This window comes from Spinacia oleracea, chromosome 4, assembly GCF_020520425.1.
Source record: "Spinacia oleracea cultivar Varoflay chromosome 4, BTI_SOV_V1, whole genome shotgun sequence".
In the NCBI taxonomy this organism is placed as follows: Eukaryota; Viridiplantae; Streptophyta; class Magnoliopsida; order Caryophyllales; family Amaranthaceae; genus Spinacia; species Spinacia oleracea.
In genome coordinates this window covers 98,426,357-98,445,174 of record NC_079490.1, presented here as the reverse complement: position 1 = coordinate 98,445,174, position 18,818 = coordinate 98,426,357, and the positions used below count along the sequence as shown (strand labels likewise).

Sequence of the window (18,818 nt, the reverse complement as noted above, 5' to 3'; positions counted from 1 at the left end):
CCTCTAATTTTTCTGCTCAAATGAACCCCTCTAGATCTCATAATATTACTCAAATTGAAACACCCATCCCAAATTTGACTAATACCCAACTTACTCAAATTCAGATACCCATCCCGAATTTGACTAATACCCAAATTTACCAAAAAAAGTTGAACCTTTGAATCTCACTAACATCGGCTCGAAACAGGGGAGCGAGAAGAAGATTATGGTTGGTTCATTTGTGGAGTGCTTATTGAACCAATCATAAATGCATTGCAAATTGAGCCAAATTTTGAATTTACCTCAGGTTGTTCGTTTGAAGAAGGAAATTGAGGCCAAAATCCCCCCATTGAATCTACCCCGTTAGAGAAAGGCGCAAAAGATTAGAAAGATCGGATAAACTCATCTTAATGAGATGCAAAATCAGTCAATCTCAACAAACTCAGATCAAATTAACTAAAGATTCAAACTTTTTTATATACTCACTAATTAAAACCAACCAAATTCCTAAATTAAAGGGGAAAAATCAAAGAATTCGGAAATTGCAATGAAGATCCGATAAGAAGGAATAAAAGAATTGTATAATTGAATTAATTGAGAGATAGCATATGATTAATATTTTAAAAAATCTCCGGATTAGTAGAAACAGAACATGAATAGTAGTGGGTAAAATATATGTTGGGTGAAAATATGTATTGGACGAAATTTGACAAAAGAAAAATTGCAGAGAAAAGGGTCAAACATGTAAATGAAGAAAAAGCCATGTGAAAAGGCTAAGTAAGTTGAAAAGGCTAAAAAATAATGAAAATCAGCTGTTTCAAATCACTAATACACGTGTAAATTAATTTTCTTTTTTTTAAAGCAGTTTTTTTATTATTATTATTTTATTCAATTTAACGGAACACCAAACAATGTTAACAAAAATAGCTATTTCCATCAACTTTGAAGGACTAAACTGCTCATTTTAAAACTTCGAAGACTAAACTGCTTTTTTTTTGGCAAAGTTTAGGAACCTTTAAAGCAGTTTACTCGTTAAAACCAAGTCCTTTCTTTTAAAAGGACTAGGCGCGCGGTTTTCTTTGGCGAAAAATAATGTACAAATATTTATAGTTTAAGTATATAGTTGTTGGTTGAAAAAGTCATTGTATTGAAAGAAATCTAATTCATAGCGCGCGCTCTCTCTCCCCGTCAAACCAGTTTTAAATTATAAAGTAATCAACAATAAACATCATGATACATAAAGTTATCAAGAAGACCTACCTACAAAGTGAAATAAAAGCAAGATCATCAAAATTCCATCTATTTCTTTACAATGAGCCTACTTAACAACTTTTGCGAATGAAAGCCCCATTCCCCTTTGTATCTACGACACAATCCAAACCAATTGAGGTTGGAATGAGTGGTTAAGATTCTCTTGCTCCTTAACTGAGGTCTCGGGTTCGAGCCTTGGGTATGGAATAAATCTCAACTGGGAGGATGCTTCTCATCGAGGTACCCATGCAAACTCCCGCTGGAGATTAGTCCACTCATCGGAGGCGGTGAGAACTCCTTGTAGTAGAACCAAAAAAAAACTACAACACAATCCACACACAAAAAAGTGAGAACATTAAATCAACCCATAAAACACGCAAATTTAATTACAACTTGAAATGTATTAACAAATTTAATCAAAACTATCGGTAAAAATCCTATAATGAAATCCTAGAGGATATTGGGAGCTTGTACATGGAATATTGCGCGAGTTTTGGTGGGAAAAATAATTCCTGCAAGAGAAGCTTTATTAGTTGGTGGGGAAGAAGCAACTCACTACAATAAACCAACACCAGTTCATACACAAACTGTTCTTGTGATAAGCAACATCATTATGTTAGCAGACGGAACCAAATTGTTGTGCAAGGAGATTACAGGTCTTATTGAATTCTTTACATAACACACCTCTAGTTTAAAAGAATGATAATTTTATCATAGATTTGTAATATTGTATAATCCAATTTGACAAGGTTTCAGTGCAAATTTATATTTTCTTCGATTTAGAGTATATTTTACAATTCATGGTTGACCTGCAGTGGTGGATAATCTGGACATGGATATGAACTCTTATCCATATACTTTGTATAGACATTTGCCAACTCCACTATAACGAACTATAAAGTACATCATATATGATTCTAAGTCTTTGTGGAAAATTCTGAAGGAATGACAACAAAATTTTTTCAGTCAAAAAATTGGCTCGAGATCAGCTCAAACTCGTAAAATTATACACAGTATAGGTATTTCAATACCTTGTCAAAACTTACAACTTCAATTACAAAATAATGATAATAAAAAAAATGAACATAACTAAACGAAACAGAGGGAGTACTACTGAGTTCAGGGGAATGCTTTAAGAACACTAAGCCCCAAAAGAAATCTCAATGTGTTATTTTTACGGATGACACTATTTTATCATATACCACTTGCATTTAGATACCTTGACAAAACCAACATCCTAATCGTACTAACTAATACAGAGTAATTCCTAGGCAATCTGCTTCCAATTTCATTCATCATGCGTTATGAAATTCGGAGCTTTACCTTGGCAAATTTACTCGTCACAAACTGATAATGTCCCCCCATTGTCTTCTACATAGTATTCCTTAAACTTCCTTTTTAAACAAAAAAATGTCTTTCTCGTTGAGGAATTAAACAAACAGGTGGTGGGCAAGCGTGAAAACAAGCAAAGACAAAACCCGACCCTCTTTCTTCCTAACAAGTCTACAAGATTTTTATTAAGAGAACATTTCCCAACATTCGAGCGACCTAGAACAACAAATTCAGGGGCATTGTAGTTAAGAGAAGAGGGAAAATAGAGATTGAAAGAAAGCTTGTCTATACGGACTTATCTAGGCACCACAAAACGCAATAAAATTAACAATTATCCCTCAAATAATTCAACCAGCTTAGCAAATAAAAATCCTAATTTACAAAATTAGTCAATTGCAACCAAACCAGCAGTATCATAAATTCCGAAACCCTGGAGTTGATGAAATTAAGGGAGAGAAAGTATCGGCAAGAGAGGGGAAGCCTTACAAGGTTCTGATTAGTGAGTCATTTGCATAGACAAAGAACCAGAGATTGACTTCCACTACGCGTACTTCTTGTCTACATGTCAGCCATGAAGAAACTCATCGTAGGAGAAGGTAGAGGAGAGATAGGAAAGTGTTTTTTTGGTTTCTGGTTATAAGAAAGAAGGGAGGCAGAGAAAGAAGAAAGTGGGTTACCGGAATCAAGGAAAGGTGAGTCAGAGGACAATAAAACATTAGTTTTAGACTCTCAACTGGAACAAAGGGAGCAGCTGAGGCATCATTAATAAGGAAGGGCATTTTTATCCGCGCACTATTCTTAAGAGAAATTTGTTTTTTTGAAAAAGGAAATCAAGGGTGTTATCCTATCCTATATCCTATATATCCTATATATCCTATATAATAATAGAAGGACAATTTTACAATAGCCACAATAAAGTGGTGGCCACCACAAACTATTAAATCTTAGCCTTTGAATAAAAGTGGAATATTCTTGTCCATTGATTTTACTGACTTTTATTTTGTTTTATACCATTTAATCATTAAATTAAAATAAGTTTTATATAAAAAATTTAAAATTAAAAATACTTATATCTCAAACTCAGTTAATGGCATACCATCGTCGACCATCACATTATTCACTTTGCTATATTTTCATTGTCCAAGTTTTGGGTTTTCTTCTAAGAGAGGTTAGAATCTTCATTATTACTCTGTATCCATTATTGCATTTTGAGTCTTCAATTTTGGAATTTGGTTTAGAGTGATTATGTGATTTTTTGTCTTTGAGGTGCTATTGCATTCACATAATACTGTACTCCATTTGTTACTAAAAGATTATCCTTAACATATTTTTCACTTTATTAAGATATACGACATGTGTGGACCACATACTATTAATGGTATGAGACAAACTCAAAGGAACGGATCAAAAAGAAAATTGAGACAATCTTTTAGAAACGGAGAGAGTAACTTACTACACACATGTTTGCTCAGTTCTCTTCAAAAGTTCTTAGACTTAGCTCTTTTAGATTACATTGTGCATGCACTACCAGAATGTACTGCATCATAAACATATTTTCTCTTTCAATCCGCCAATCATGCAATCAATTTTTCTATTTAGTGCAATTTGTTGATATCGGTCATTGGTTTTGTATTTAGAGTTAAGCAGTAAAGTAACACAAAATATGATTTGTTCTACAATACAGAGGGTTAATGTTGTTTGATGGGAGTTTTTGCATTAGGCCGGCATGAAACAACTCAAGTGAGTATACTCGATCTACAAATTTGAGTGGCGATGTCTCACTAATTATGATTTACAAAGCTAATTAAGTTCTAACCATCTCTCTTCTATTGCTTGACTTTGGGTAAGTACTATATTATGTACTCTACCATCTATGATTTTATTTATTTATTTATTATTATTTGAAGTATTTCACCTAAACAATTAGACTTTAAAAAAACTACAATGTATTTAGAAAATTGGACAATAAAAATATAGAATTATTGTAAATTCGTAATTAAACTTTGTTCAAGTTGATTCATCCTTAAAATCCTATATAATAATAAGAATGTCAATTTTAATGCGAGGCCTCGAAATCCTGAATTGAGCAAATTCTATTTACTCCCTCTAAATCATTAAAAAGAATGACCGGTGTAAAAATTCGACCTTTACGTTCTAAAAGAATCCGATCTCTGACTATAAACTATAAGGAGGGTTAATGGTTGCATATCTTGCCAATTTTCCATGTGTAGAATATTAGCCAATTTTCCATGGTCCTTAGCCTCAGGACCTAGATGACTCTAAAATGTTCATACAAGATAACCCTAAGATATGGTAATCCTTTTTCCTGTTTAATTAATTTTATACTACTACTACAAATTTTTTACAATTCTCTATTTGACAGAAAAGACATTCAACTTACACTTACGACCCACCCTTTCAAGGGACATCATTAAGTTAAGTTCATACGAGTTTTGCTTTCATAATTTATAACATAATTTGACACTTTTTTAGTTTTTTATGTTGTACTACGTAGTGGTTATGAAATTTGATGTACTTAACACACTTGGTAACATCAGATGATAAATGTGCTAACCCCATTTTTGTTTTGGCAAGGACTCTTCCAATGATATAACTAAAAACTTTGAGCAATTAGTAAGTTTAGTGGCAGGGCCGTCTTGAATATTTTGGAGGCCCTGTTCTAATCGAGTCTTAATCTAAAAAATGGGCCCTATATACAAAAAGAATTATGCGATAACTGGAATACTACTAGGATTAATTTTACGAGTACTACGCTTTTATCCAACCAAAAACTTTTCAAGTCACTGCCGCAATTACATTAATTAAGTGTAATACATTAGGGATAAACCATTAAAACTCAAATTTTCTTGGCAATTATGGCATCCTACAATCTTTGAAGTTAACAAAATAAGTAGAAATAAGAACAAATTATAATTTCATCAATAAACTCAGACTAAAATACTAAAATCGCAACAAACAGAGGGAGCACTAAATCAGACTAAAATCGCAACCAAAAGTTTAATTAGGCAAAATAAACTCAAATCAGAATAAAAGTGCAATAGTTTCATCTATAATTGCAATAGTTTCATCTATAATTGCAATAGTTTCATCTCAAATCAGAATAAAGAACACAAAATTACATCAATAAATTCTGAATAAAAAACGAAAAAATAAGAACAAACTTTATAATTTCATCTATAGTATATTACCTTCATAATTTCATCTATAATTTCATCAAGTTTGTTGATTTATTCTTCGATCTTCAAAAAATCCCCAAATCCCCAAATCCCACCCCTTCCCAATTCCCAGCAAATATTGAATTGAGGAGATCTATAATCTGATTTTTTTTCTTCTTGAAATGAAATTTGAAAACGCATTCCTTGATAAATTAGTAGAGAAGGGAATAAATAGATAAGACTAGGGGATTAATTGGGTAGAAACAGATTAAATTCAACCATTGATACATTGAACAGAAAATAATGTTAATTGATTGAGAAGAAGAGATTGTTTAATGGAAAGTTTGAATAGAATATGGAAGGATGGAAGATTATTGAAATCCACATATTTTGGAAACAAGAAAGTAATTGGTAATTGGAGAAGATTACGAGGCTTTGAACATTGATTGCGTTTACTGCGTTGATAAGGGAGATGAATTGAACCGTACGTGATTGAAGCAACAACGTCTATAGTTTTTTTTTTTTAATACTTAAATTGGGCTCAAAAAAAATGGGCCCTTTAATTTTCGATGGCCCTGTGCTGTTGACCAGAATGCACAGGGCTTCCACCGGGCCTGTTTAGTGGTCATTTTTAGTTGCCCGAACTAATTAAATGGTTTTATATTGTTTGTACCGACTGATATATTTATATTTGATTAGTTATTGTTTTAAAAAATACATAATTTAATCACTTTTATTTTTTGTATATATATTTTAGTTTTATATATTATCAATGTCCCGTGCAATATTAATCACTTTTATTTTTTGTATATGTATTTTTAGTTTTATATATTATCAATGTCCCGTGTTTTTACACGGGCACACACACTAGTAGGTATTAATGAAAATGTTAGTTGCCATGTTTTTGGCTTTTTAAAGGGTATAGATATAAGATAAATAAAGTCAAACTGAAACGGCCATCAACAAACCGCGGAGGCTCATCATGTTGCTTACTGCATTTCTCTCCAACATCTCCTCCATCTCCATTTCTCATCTTTTCTCTCCTCCCCTGTGATTTGTGAAATCGCCAATCACAAGCTTATAAATATTTACATCTCTGCCATTCTCTCACCTTTTACCCTCTCCTTAGGATACCTCGCTTCCTTCTCAGGTAATTTTCTCCTTCTCTCCCCGTTCCCCTCCCTTTCTTACGCGCGCGCAACAGTTCCACGGCAGAATTAACGGCGGCGCTAGATCTTTTCTAGCTCTTGTTGCCGGAAAATTCGAACTTTGTTTTTGTACTTTTGTGTTTGACTAAAATTATGGGCCGAAAATTGAAAATTTGTAAATCATTCAAGAATTGCTTCTGCGGTGGTGTTTCTAATCATGAACCTGGATATGTTCCTTTAGAGCATTCGGTAACATTCTCCGTATTTTCAGATCCTTAAATTGTTTCCCTGCTTTATTTGAGTTTTCCGGCGAAAATTCAGCTGATGAATGTGATTGACGTCGTGTTTTTCCTGTTTGTACCGTTGAAATGATACGAGAGAATGTTACGGTTTTAATATTATACCGAGTAATTTTTATTGGATGCGAATTGTTTTTTTATTCATTTTTTGTTGGGATTTGTGATCTGCTCTTTTCATTTATTCTTTGAAGTGTTTGCTTCCGTGATCTTTTAATGTACATTGAGGATTATGCTAATAAGATTGTTTTCCGTGATGGTTGCGAATTTCTGCAGTTGAATCTGAATAGTAGCATGGGGGATCCAATATCTGAGACAGATAGACTATTAAAGGAGTTCTGGATTCCTGATTATTTACTAAATCAAGATTCCCAGCCTGAGGACTGTTCATATGACATTCCTGATTGTCCTGTAATTGTCTTTGTTAACTCTAAAAGTGGAGGTCAGCTTGGTGGGAGTCTGCTTGAAACCTATCGTTCTCTTCTTAATGAAAACCAGGTGATCGATTTAGCTGGACTACGTTTTCAAAATTTTCGATTTCAAATGTGAATATGGACTGGGCACCTTTGAATTCACTTGCCTGAGTGACTAGGTTGTCTAAATGCAGGTAGTTGATTTGTTGGAGCAAGCGCCAGATGAGTTTCTAAGTACGCTTTATCTCAACCTGGAAAAGCTAAAACAGAAGGAAGATGATTTGGCTATAAAGATTCAGGAGAAACTTAGACTAGTTGTAAGTATTTGTTACGATAGTTGGTTCATGTATGATGTGTGTTGCTTGTCACATCCACGACGCTTATTGTCCAACTTTACAGTTCATTAACGTATGCTTGCTCATTAGGTTGCCGGTGGTGATGGTACAGCTGGATGGCTTCTTGGAGTTGTTTGTGACTTGAAGTTGTCTCATGCTCCTCCTATTGCTACAATGCCCCTTGGAACAGGAAACAACCTCCCTTTTGCATTTGGTTGGGTAAAGAACATTTACTTTAGTGTAGAGCCCAATTATACGAATCGCATTCTGTACTGTTTCCCATATCCCTTCCTTGTTTCATCCTGCATAATCTTTTCCTTGCTCTTTTATGTTTATCCAATGATGGTCCTAGGCTCCTTGATGGTAAAACTTATACAGTTATCACTTGCAGGGAAAGAAAAACCCAGGGACAGATAAAGAATCTGTCAAGGCATTCTTGTATCAAGTCATGAAGGCAAAAGAAATGAAAATCGACAAGTAATGTTTCTCTTTTACTCTATTCTTGTTGTGTATTTTATTCTACTGTTCTAATAATTGTGCTAGTATGAAGAAAATATGTATTGAAAATACCCTAATTTGTGTTTTTTTCATCCTTATAATTGAAGCAATGAAGAGAACCAATTCTGTAATAGTAGAGTTTATAGTATATTATTGCTTTTTGACCAGTCTATTTACTAGCTGTAAAGTCCCCAAAATATTCTCTTAACTAGGATGTCAGTAATATGGATTTGTATAACGGCACTGCTTTAGTGCCTTGTAAAAGGCTCGTGTCTAGTTGCTAGAGAAGATTATGTGCACGACCTCTCAAAAGCAGGCACAATGTGCTGGGGCTTCTCTTTTCTCCTTGGGCCGTAGACCTTGTTTTGATTACTGCTGGCATCATGATTGTCGGGGGATACATTTTCTTGGTTTGTTTATTGCTGGGGTTATGGGTGTCAGGTTACAACTTGCTTGGTACCCAAGCCAGGCACACATTTTCCCGTGCAAGAAAAAGGAACTTATACAACCTTTACCTTTGTAGTTTTTACTTGATTGGAAGGCTATTATATTTTTTCCTTGAGTAGATTAGCAGTCGTGCAAAAATCTATTTATGTAAAAAATTTAAATAATAATACAAAGTAGTAAACATTTTACATTAGTTTTATCTCCATTTTCTGCAAGTCTGCAACAATAAAAAAAAAACACTTACAAAATAAACACTCCAACAATATACAAAAAAAAAAAAAAAAAAACACCAACTCACATCTATTAACCAAAAAACCACATACAAAATTTGTATAGCAGCACAATTACAGGGGTAGGGTGAGATAACCAAATGACGTATGTGGTTGATTGAAAAGAAAGTACTTTGTATTACATGAATAAGGATGCAAATAAACACCTATATTAGCCATTGAATTAGCAACCTTTTGGTATCATTGTACAGAAACTCTAAAATCTTAATGAATAATTTCTCAAAACAAAGCTAATAAAAATCTGTCTGCGTACTACAATTTAAGAAAGAGAATAAAAATGCAACAACTCACTGAACTTCTCCGAGGCATAAAGATGATCATTTCACAACATATCTAATAATCAGAATAAAATGCATCACCTGCATAACAAAGACATGATACAACATATTTTGGAACACCTCTCTAAGCTTGTTAAGCATTTATTCATTCACATTTTTACGTGAAACAACCATAACAACCCACAAACAATTTTACATAATTAAAGCCCTCAATTTGTAATAACCAAGCGGTGGAGAGGAAACATTAACCAAACCAAATTTAGAGCCCAACATCTCTAATCTCTAAAACCTTAGTAAAATTGAAAATTCAGACATTAAAGATCATTAAAATAACCAAACCACAGAATCATTTTAGCTTTCTATCCTTAAATAACTTCAGATATTGAGAAATCTCTAACACACTGATATTTCTATTTGACTAAAGAAACAAAATTCCATCACAATTAGCTAAAAAAATCTGTTCCATACTAATTTCGAACATCATTATTGCAAAAAAAAAAAAATCAAATATAAACTACTCCAATAAATAAAGAACAAACCTGAAAAGTAATAGCAGTAAGATCAAAGCTTCCTCAACGACAACCTCATTTGTTTGAAGTTTTACTAATTCTCTCTAGCATCCCCAACAACTCTAAAAAGTTGGATACAAACGTAGTAAGAGATTGAGAAATTGTAATTACATATGTTTCTCAATCTGATAAAAATAATACTGAAATGATGAGCAATAATTAGAATCAAAAGACAGTACAAAGGATGAGAAAAAGGAATGAATAAAATCGCATACGAAATAAGAAAATTAAAGAATGAGAAAAAGAATGAAAGGAAAATCAAATTGAACAGGTAAACACATCAAAGAAAAAGATTCAGGAAAAGAGGGAGAAGGCAAACTTGGAGATTTAACTATCCAAGCCGCTGCTTTAGCGCCTTGTAAAAGGCTCGTGTCTAGTTTCTAGAGAAGATTATGTGCACGACCTCGAGAAGATTATGTGCACGACCTCCCAAAAGCAGGCTTACTCCTTGGCCGTAGACCTCGTTTTGATTAATTCTGGCATCATGGTTGTCGGGGGATACATTTTCTTGGTTTGGTTATTGCTGGGGTTATGATGTCGGGTTACAACGGGCTTGGTTTCTTCTTGCAAAAGGTACCCAACCTAGGCACACATTTTTCCTGTGCAAGACAACCTTTACCCTTGAGTTTTTACTTGATTGGAAGGCTATTATATTTTATCCTTGATTGAAAGGTGTTGGTTGAAATTTTTACTTGCTTTACAACAGCTAAACTCCCTGAGGATGTTGATTAACATAACGCAAGTATGATCTTGTGTTGTAGTTCTACTTACAGAGATCCAGTGACCCTGTTACATGTTTCCAGAAGGCCTATAGAATTACCGGGATTACTCATAATAAAAGAGTTCTCTGTTACATATTATCACAATACCTTGACAGTAATGGAACCCTATTTCCAAAAAGATGGGGTAGCTACATGGATCAAGATGTTATCCCTATTAGTCACTGGCATGAGTCCTTCTCCCCACAAACTCCTAAAAGCAATGCACAATAAACTTGGAGATCCAATTGTTTCAAGTTTTTTCTAACCCCTTCCACCTAGGTTATTTTTGGTCTAATTTAATTTCCCTTAGTATCTCCAATCTGGATTTCCCTGACTGTCCAATGTCCATTCTCAATTAGCCCCACTACACCTGCATAATTAACCTTAAATATTTGGAAGTCGATGTTGTCGAGTCCTCTTTTCTTGTCTCCATAAACATTCTTTACTACAAATGGGACTCTTGGAGGCTAACTTGACGTACATAATTAACCTTTTGATTAATGATTGGCCCATTATCATATTATATTTTTTGTACTTTTTGTTACTTTTAGCTGGCATATCCTTATGAGGATGAAGATCCCAGCTGAAGGAAACTGTGATCCGATTGCGCCTCTTGAGCTGCCACATTCACTACATGCATTTCATCGTGTTTCCTCGACAGATTCTTCTAACATGGTACAGATTCTTCTAACTTGTTACCATTATTTCTCCTTAACCATCTTAATTTTACTACTCCGTGTTAATAACAATACAAAACTTGTGGTTCTATATTTCATGCTGTATGTGCATGCATATCAATTTACTGTTTATTCTGTTTACATCTTTACAATGTAAGTGCTATTATCAGGCAGTTTTGGACCGGTTAGATTTACTAAATCTTTTTGTTGTGCTTGGATGAAAGCTTTACATGTCCTTCAAACTTGTAGTTCTGGGAGAGATAAAATGGAGTATAGAATATGCAGCTGTAGAATGGCATTCAGATCATGAGGGTGGGATGAATCCAATGTAAATATGTAACCTAAACAAATCATCGTGGAGTCTCCAAAATGTTGCATTTTTTTCAGTATTGCTGATGCTGTTGTGCATTAAAAGGAACAACCGTACAGTGAAAAAATCGGATCTATGTCTGAACTACAAGTATAATTTATAGTCAAATTCAGGAAAAGCAAAGGCAATAGTTTTGCAGTATTGATTCCCTTTTTATGAGCTCAACCAAGTTTTGGAGGACGCGGTTATATTACAATCAGTACTAAGGTCATGCTTCACTTGTGTACTCTTTAAGTGTAGTGGTTGTCATAATAAAAACACTAGCTATCTTGCTGGAACTTGTCACCTGGGATTAAAATTTTATGCTTTCAACACTGTCAATTAATTTACTTGTTATTACTAGAACAGAACCATGTATTGTAATTTCACTTAGAGGAGAAAATACAAAATTGATCCAGTATCATGAAAAGAACTTTACTTGGTGTACTTTTGTGACTAATGCTCGATATAATACACTATAGATGATCACCCATGTATTTTGGTAGTTAAATCTTTAATTCTTTTGCCTTAAAGTTCTCATGCACAAGTATTCTGAAACTAAATTATTTGGCAACAATAAGTTAAATTCTCATGAGATCTTTGGTTTGATGCTTTCTAGGAAGGCCACCTTACATTTCGTGGTGGATTCTGGAATTACTTCAGCATGGGTATGATGGTGATTTTTGTTTCTCTCTCTCTCTCTCTCTCTCTCTCTCTCTCTCTCTCTCTCTCTCTCTCTCTCTATTTATCTATCTATGAGGAGTGATACACCGGAAAAATGCCTATACGAAAGGGCAAATTGGCATTTTCACATAATATGTTGAAAAATCAAACAAAGTGCTAAAGTATGGGCAATAATGACAGGTTTTAGTACAATAATGACAGTATTTATATAACATAACAATGATAGTATTTATACAAACTTTGACAGTATATATGGCAACAATTTACCCATTCATTTAAGTGGTCCCCTTACCTTTTCTATTTCATTCCTTTTTTTTTTCGGTGGGTATGACAAATTTTAATTGAACTTTGACATTATATTTATACAAACATTGACAGTATATATCAACACTTACCCATTCATTAAGTAGTCCCCTTACTTTTGTATATTTCATTTCATTTCATTTTTTTGGGTGGGTATGGGCTTCTTTGCCCACAGTTTACCAGCGATTAATCACTCTTCATCTATCTATCTATTGAATCCGGTTGTAAATTAATCCATATAAGAATTCCCTTTCCTTTCCAATGTGCAGCTTAAGGTCTTTCCTAATAAAAGAAGTTGATGAACAGTGATGCAATTAATACTTATTACCTCCGTTTCATGATGTTCTCATTACTTATTATCTTAACAAATATTAAGACAAAGGAGAGAGAGAGTGTGTAAAAAGGTGTAAGTGTAATAAAATATGGATAAAGTTGAGCGTTATTGTAAAAGGTGGGTGGGTGTAAGAAAAAAAATAAAGTAAGAGACAGTAAGTGGAAAGATTGTTAATGTTGCGGGGTAAGATAAATTACCATGTCAAAGAACATTTCAAAACAGACTAAAACGGCAAGCGTTAAGAACACTATGAAATGGAGGCAGTATAAATTAAATGTTAGGCCATTCTTTTCCCAAAGGTGTTGTACTACGAGAATATTGAAATTTGATGATGTCTTGCTTCATTGATGTATCTTCTGTACATTAGAAGATTTGATAACCAAATTATTGTTGCGTTCTTTACTATCCCTGGCCCCTTCCCCATAATTCTTAACATTAGGAAAACGAAAAACTTAATTGCTGTTTGCAATATTATTCTGATTCTTATACGTTCGTCTTCTGTTTTTTACTTTTTTTTTGTTTTTCAAATCAATTTAAAGAATATCATAGGTTTTTCTCTATTGTTTTACTAAATGTATTCTTTTGTTACTTGCCTTGCTTTTTTCCCAACCCGCAGTTCTAGTAGTGTGCTTGATATTTTCGAAGTGAACTTTGTCTTCTTTCAACGTACATACTCGTCAACTTGAGAACCATATATTAATCTTCCAATTTTTTATATTTTGCTGTTTCTTTTTTCTTTTCTTCATTATTACAGGAATGGATGCCCAAGTGTCTTACGCATTTCATTCTGAGAGGAAGTTGAATCCTGAAAAGTTTAAAAACCAGCTGGTCAATCAGGTTGGTGGTTAATAGCAGTTGGTACTGTATAATCAATTGTGTGTTTCAGTCTCCTTATTCAACTTTCCTTAGAGAGGGATGTGGCCCATCTTTAATTTCGTGGGTATGTTGAATGGGTGGGCGGCTTGGTTGACCATAGTTGTTAATTGGCATTATAGGTAGAGCTCAAAAATATTTTGCCTTTATGGCTTGACATCCTCTCTTATGATTATCAAATATATTGCTTTTATAAAGCAATAATAAGCATGATATTGAAGTACTAAACCCAAATTGAAATAGTACCATACAAGTGATTAAATACTACTTAAGCCTTGTCTATATTTGGATTAAAAACATTTCCCCATGCTCTCTAAGTTTGTTGCAATTTTGGTGAATTTTACAAGTCAATGCTTCTTGAATTATGATTCTAAAGTTTTGATTCCTTTGTTTGATATTATCTTGTGCATGTTGACCCTTCCATAAATCTTGAAACTCTTCTTAGTCTAATGAACAAAATCACTTGCATGTACCTCCTCATTAGTAGCCATAATAAGATGAACTTTTTCTTCTCTTTTAAGATGCTTTTGCCACATCAAACCATTTCCCCCCTATCTTTTAGTTTTATCTCCTTGCGTAACCCTTGTTTTTTGAAAGCCGAAATCTACTTATATTTTTTTGTTCGAGTTCTTTTTTTCCCTTTTATTTGGCATAAGTTGTAGCAATATTGATTTTACCTTCCATTGGCTTTGCAGAGTACATATGCTAAACTTGGGTGTACACAAGGCTGGTTTATGGCTTCCCTTTTCCATCCTGCTGATAAGTGAGTGTGCTTGCTGTTCTTTGCCAGAATGCCATATGTTCTAGATTTTAATTGTCATTGATAATATCTGTACTTTAAACTTATTACACTTGTATGTTACAATTGGTTTTACTAAGCAGAGGTTTTATTTCCTTTCTATTAGGAACATTGCACAGCTGGCGAAGGTGAAGATCATGAAGAAACCCGGTGGTCAATGGGAAGAACTCACTATTCCTTCCAGGTAAAATGGAAGATAATCATTGTCTACGTTGTGTTTGTAGTAGTTTAGTTTTTCTCTGACTAGTAATGGGAAGCTCTTAAAGAACCATAATTTGAACCTTAACGTGGCAATCAATGTTGTCTCAAAATTTGCCTATCTATTTAGTTAAAAAGATAGTTAACTGTAGAAAAGCAAATGAAATAATAGTAGTGTTGCATTTAAGCTAAAATATAAATAATATTACAAAAACATCTTGAGATAGAACGTATTAGGAAGGAGAAGGCCACTCCTATATGCGGGGACTTAGAGCAAGATTAACGCTAGTCTGAGAAATAGTCTTATCGAGTATTATCATAAGACCTCCCATTTAAGTGGGAGAGTATGATAAAAGTCTGAGCAAGAGTCTTGGAATATCAAGATTATACTTAAGACGTTTAAACCGTAAATTCTATCTTCATTCATTTTTTTTTTTCACAAGTTTTAGAAGTCTTAACTGAGTATGAGGGGTGAAGTGAAAAGTCTCAAATGGTCTCGACAAAAATCTGAGAAATTGAAAATAATAATTTTTTTTAATAAAAGGTTGATGTGGAAGTCTTAGCTCAGACTAGTGCTAATATTTCTCTTAAGGCTCTATTCTCTTCACCTTATTCTTCTTAAAATCAGACCAGTAATGAAAAATTTAGACCAGTTACCAAGACCAGAAACTAGAAAAATCATACGAGAGTAAAGAGAACTAACCCTTAAGTGTTAGACTTTAGGGATGTTAGTGAATAGTTGGTATGAAGTGGTGGTAGCATTCACTCTATGTTATAGTTTTTGCTGGTTTAAACTGAGATAAAATTTTGATCTCCTAGAATGTCTGAGTGAGGTATATTGGTGGTGGTGGTATTCTTAGGTATGTACAATAAAATTTGATTTGAAATTTTAGTTGCATTCTGCTTGTCGTTTCCCTATCAGAGCCACAGCCGTATGTTTATATGTTTTCAAACCGGTTGCTCTGCAGCTAAAATACATGCAACCTTCCTCAAGAGAAGAAAGGCTATTGTGTTACATTTAGGCCCGTTCCTGAATTTTTGGAGGCCTAGGGAGAAATAAGATATTAGGGCCCCTTTTGAAATGATATGTCTAATGGATACCTGAACTATATCGTTCCACCCTTGGGAAAAAAAGCGTATCAAAATTTTCGTCCAATCCGCTACATATATATATTCAAATTCAAATCAATAAAAATTATTTATCTCCATCTAGAATTTCACCGGCTTGCTATAAGGGCTTGCAATTATTAGTAATATAGATAATCACTTAATTACGGTATTAGGTAGTCAATATGAGAAAATAGGTTTATTATTTGATACAAAAAAAAGATTTATTTTAGTACTGAGTAGTTCTTTATTCTTGTTATCACTAAATAAAGTTTGAAATTTCATTTTTCGATACCATCTAACATAGACTCATAATCTATCATACAGGTAAATTTGCCCACAACTATTAAATGAATTACAAATTTACAACTGAGTACTAAAAGCTAAATTAGATGTCATGCACTACAATGTAAACTTTATGCTGACTTATTTGTATGAAACGCAATGCTAACATGAAAGAGAGAGTTTTAATAAATTAAAAATTGACATACACAAATTATGAATGAGAAAATCAATTCCTCCAAAGAAAAAGGTGAATTAAAAAAAAATAACTAGCTAAAAAGTAAAACAAGAGTAACGAAAGTAAAATGAGCAAAGAGAGGGTGGAAAGTTGTTAAACCAAAAAATAATAAAATACTGCTGGCATGAGGACTTGAACCCGCGATCACCAAGTCAAATGTAGAGACATTTTGCTACCTTTACCACTGAGCAAGGGATAATTTTTATGTTGATTATCGCATTTAATTATTTTTATACCAATATACTGTACAAAATTCTATTTTGGGGCCCTTTTCGCCTTAGGCCCTAGGCGGCTGCACTCCCCGCCTACCCTCAGGGCCGGGGCTGGTTACATGCTTGATTGCAAAAGCATCAAATGTCCTCCATTTTATAGATATAAAAATAAAAATAAATGTTGAGGTGTTTGATTTGGGTCATAACCTAATGATTCTAAGAGAGTGTCTCGGTTGTCTTTCATGGTTGATAAATCCATAAGCACCCTTATCTTCCAAATTAGAGTTGTCCTCTTTTTTCTCCTTCTAGTTTATGACTTAAGAATACGTAGGTGCTCACATGGAGAATTAACAACAGTATGCAATGATTTGTAGAAGAAAGTTATTTAAAGAATGTTATATGAGAAATGACTGTAACTTAATCCATCTTTGGTCTCCCAGTACAGGAACCTAACACAATCCATGTATCAATGCGTTCATCAAACACTTTTTGTTTGCATAATAACTGTTACAATCTTAACATTTTTTTTTTGTTCTTCCTTACATACAGTATCAGGTCAATTGTATGCCTCAATTTGCCAAGTTTCTCAGGTGGACTAAATCCTTGGGGCACACCAAACAAGAACAAATTACGAGATGTTAGTCCATACATGCTGCTTGGAACATTGTCTTGATATCTTATCATTTTTCTCCTCTACCAACCCCCCCCCCCATGTCCCAAAAGAAAAAAGAAATGAGGTGTTCATAAACCTCCCCCCAAAATCTTTTTGAGTAGCTCTCTCAGTAAAACGTTGTGTTGGAATCTGGTGTGCAGAGAGATTTGACTCCTCCTTATGTTGATGATGGCCTTATTGAAGTTGTTGGTTTTAGAGATGCTTGGCATGGGCTTGTTCTCCTAGCGCCGAATGGTCATGGGACTCGTCTTGCACAGGTAACTCGCATATCCAGGATGAATTTTCCATATCCTTTGCAAACAGGATTATGTGCTTCTCTTTTGTAAATTTAAGTATTGTGTGGTAACTTACTCTTCTATGCTATTATTGGCTAAAATTTACACGTTCAGGCAAAGAGAATCCGTTTTGAGTTTCACAAAGGTGCTGCTGAACATACGTTTATGAGGATTGATGGGGAACCTTGGAAACAACCTCTACCAGTTGATGATGATGCTGTTGTGGTAGAAATCTCTCACCATGGTCAGGTGAATATGCTTGCCACCCATGGCTGCCGTGCGAGAAGTATGCATGATCCATCTTCAATACATCATAGTGTAACTGAAGACGATAACGAAGACGATTCTCCAGCCACAACAGGTGAAGAGTGGAGCAAATTCGGTGCTGCTAGCACATTCAGGATCCCAGATGAAGTTGACTTATCACATATGAGTTAGGCCTATTGTCCACCCTAATGTGAATATCTTCTGGCAGTTGTGAGTAAACTCTTTGTTATATTGATTCATCATTACGTGTAATTTTTTTCCCCTTCAAATTCATTATTGTACAAGTGTTAGAGTAATGGTTGTTTTCCTTGACCAAAGACGTAGAATCATTGTATTGGCTTTCGTTCTCAAAGTCTAGAATTGTTAAAAATATCAACCGGAGAAGACGAGCAAAACTTGTTAACTAAGTTTCCTTGTAATTTGTACTCTGTATAAAGTGGAATATTGTTTTACAAGTTATCTTAAAAAGTAATGAAACACTTACCTCTTTAAGTAACAGAAGAAGTCTTGCATTTTTTCGCCGCCTCGTTCCCTTGCTGTTCTTTCTTCTTCTCTTTGCAAGCAAGAAAACATAATCATTCAAATGAAACCATATAATGCCTTCTCGCCTTCAAGTGTTTTTAGTGTGTACCTCAACTATAAAACTATATGCATACTTGATGAGTTGATTCTTAGTCAAATGTAAGACAATTTCTCTCAACTTTTACCTTCTTACACAATATTTTTATAGGTTCTATTCTTCCACCTCAGTTTCCAAAAAGTTGACATAACACA

The 18,818-nt window shown here is 34.0% G+C and overlaps 1 protein-coding gene and 1 long non-coding RNA gene across 2 annotated transcripts; one reads left to right on the top strand and one right to left on the bottom strand.

The window, feature by feature from the left end:
* Positions 1-1,264: 1,264 nt before the first annotated feature.
* LOC130459568 (uncharacterized) lies at positions 1,265-6,429 on the bottom strand. The gene is made up of 2 exons (XR_008919064.1): positions 5,772-6,429; positions 1,265-1,550 (listed from the first exon to the last, which is right to left on the bottom strand). It is a non-coding gene; the product is annotated as an uncharacterized lncRNA (long non-coding RNA).
* Positions 6,430-6,673: 244 nt separating this feature from the next.
* LOC110797334 (diacylglycerol kinase 5) lies at positions 6,674-18,499 on the top strand. Its single transcript, XM_022002438.2, has 13 exons — positions 6,674-6,888; positions 7,459-7,680; positions 7,790-7,912; positions 8,021-8,149; positions 8,322-8,407; positions 11,325-11,448; positions 12,419-12,467; positions 13,875-13,957; positions 14,689-14,756; positions 14,899-14,976; positions 17,379-17,466; positions 17,643-17,759; positions 17,892-18,499. Exons 2-13 carry the CDS (start codon positions 7,477-7,479, stop codon positions 18,213-18,215), a joined length of 1,473 nt encoding a protein of 490 aa, XP_021858130.1. The 5' UTR covers positions 6,674-6,888; positions 7,459-7,476; the 3' UTR covers positions 18,216-18,499.
* Positions 18,500-18,818: the final 319 nt, after the last annotated feature.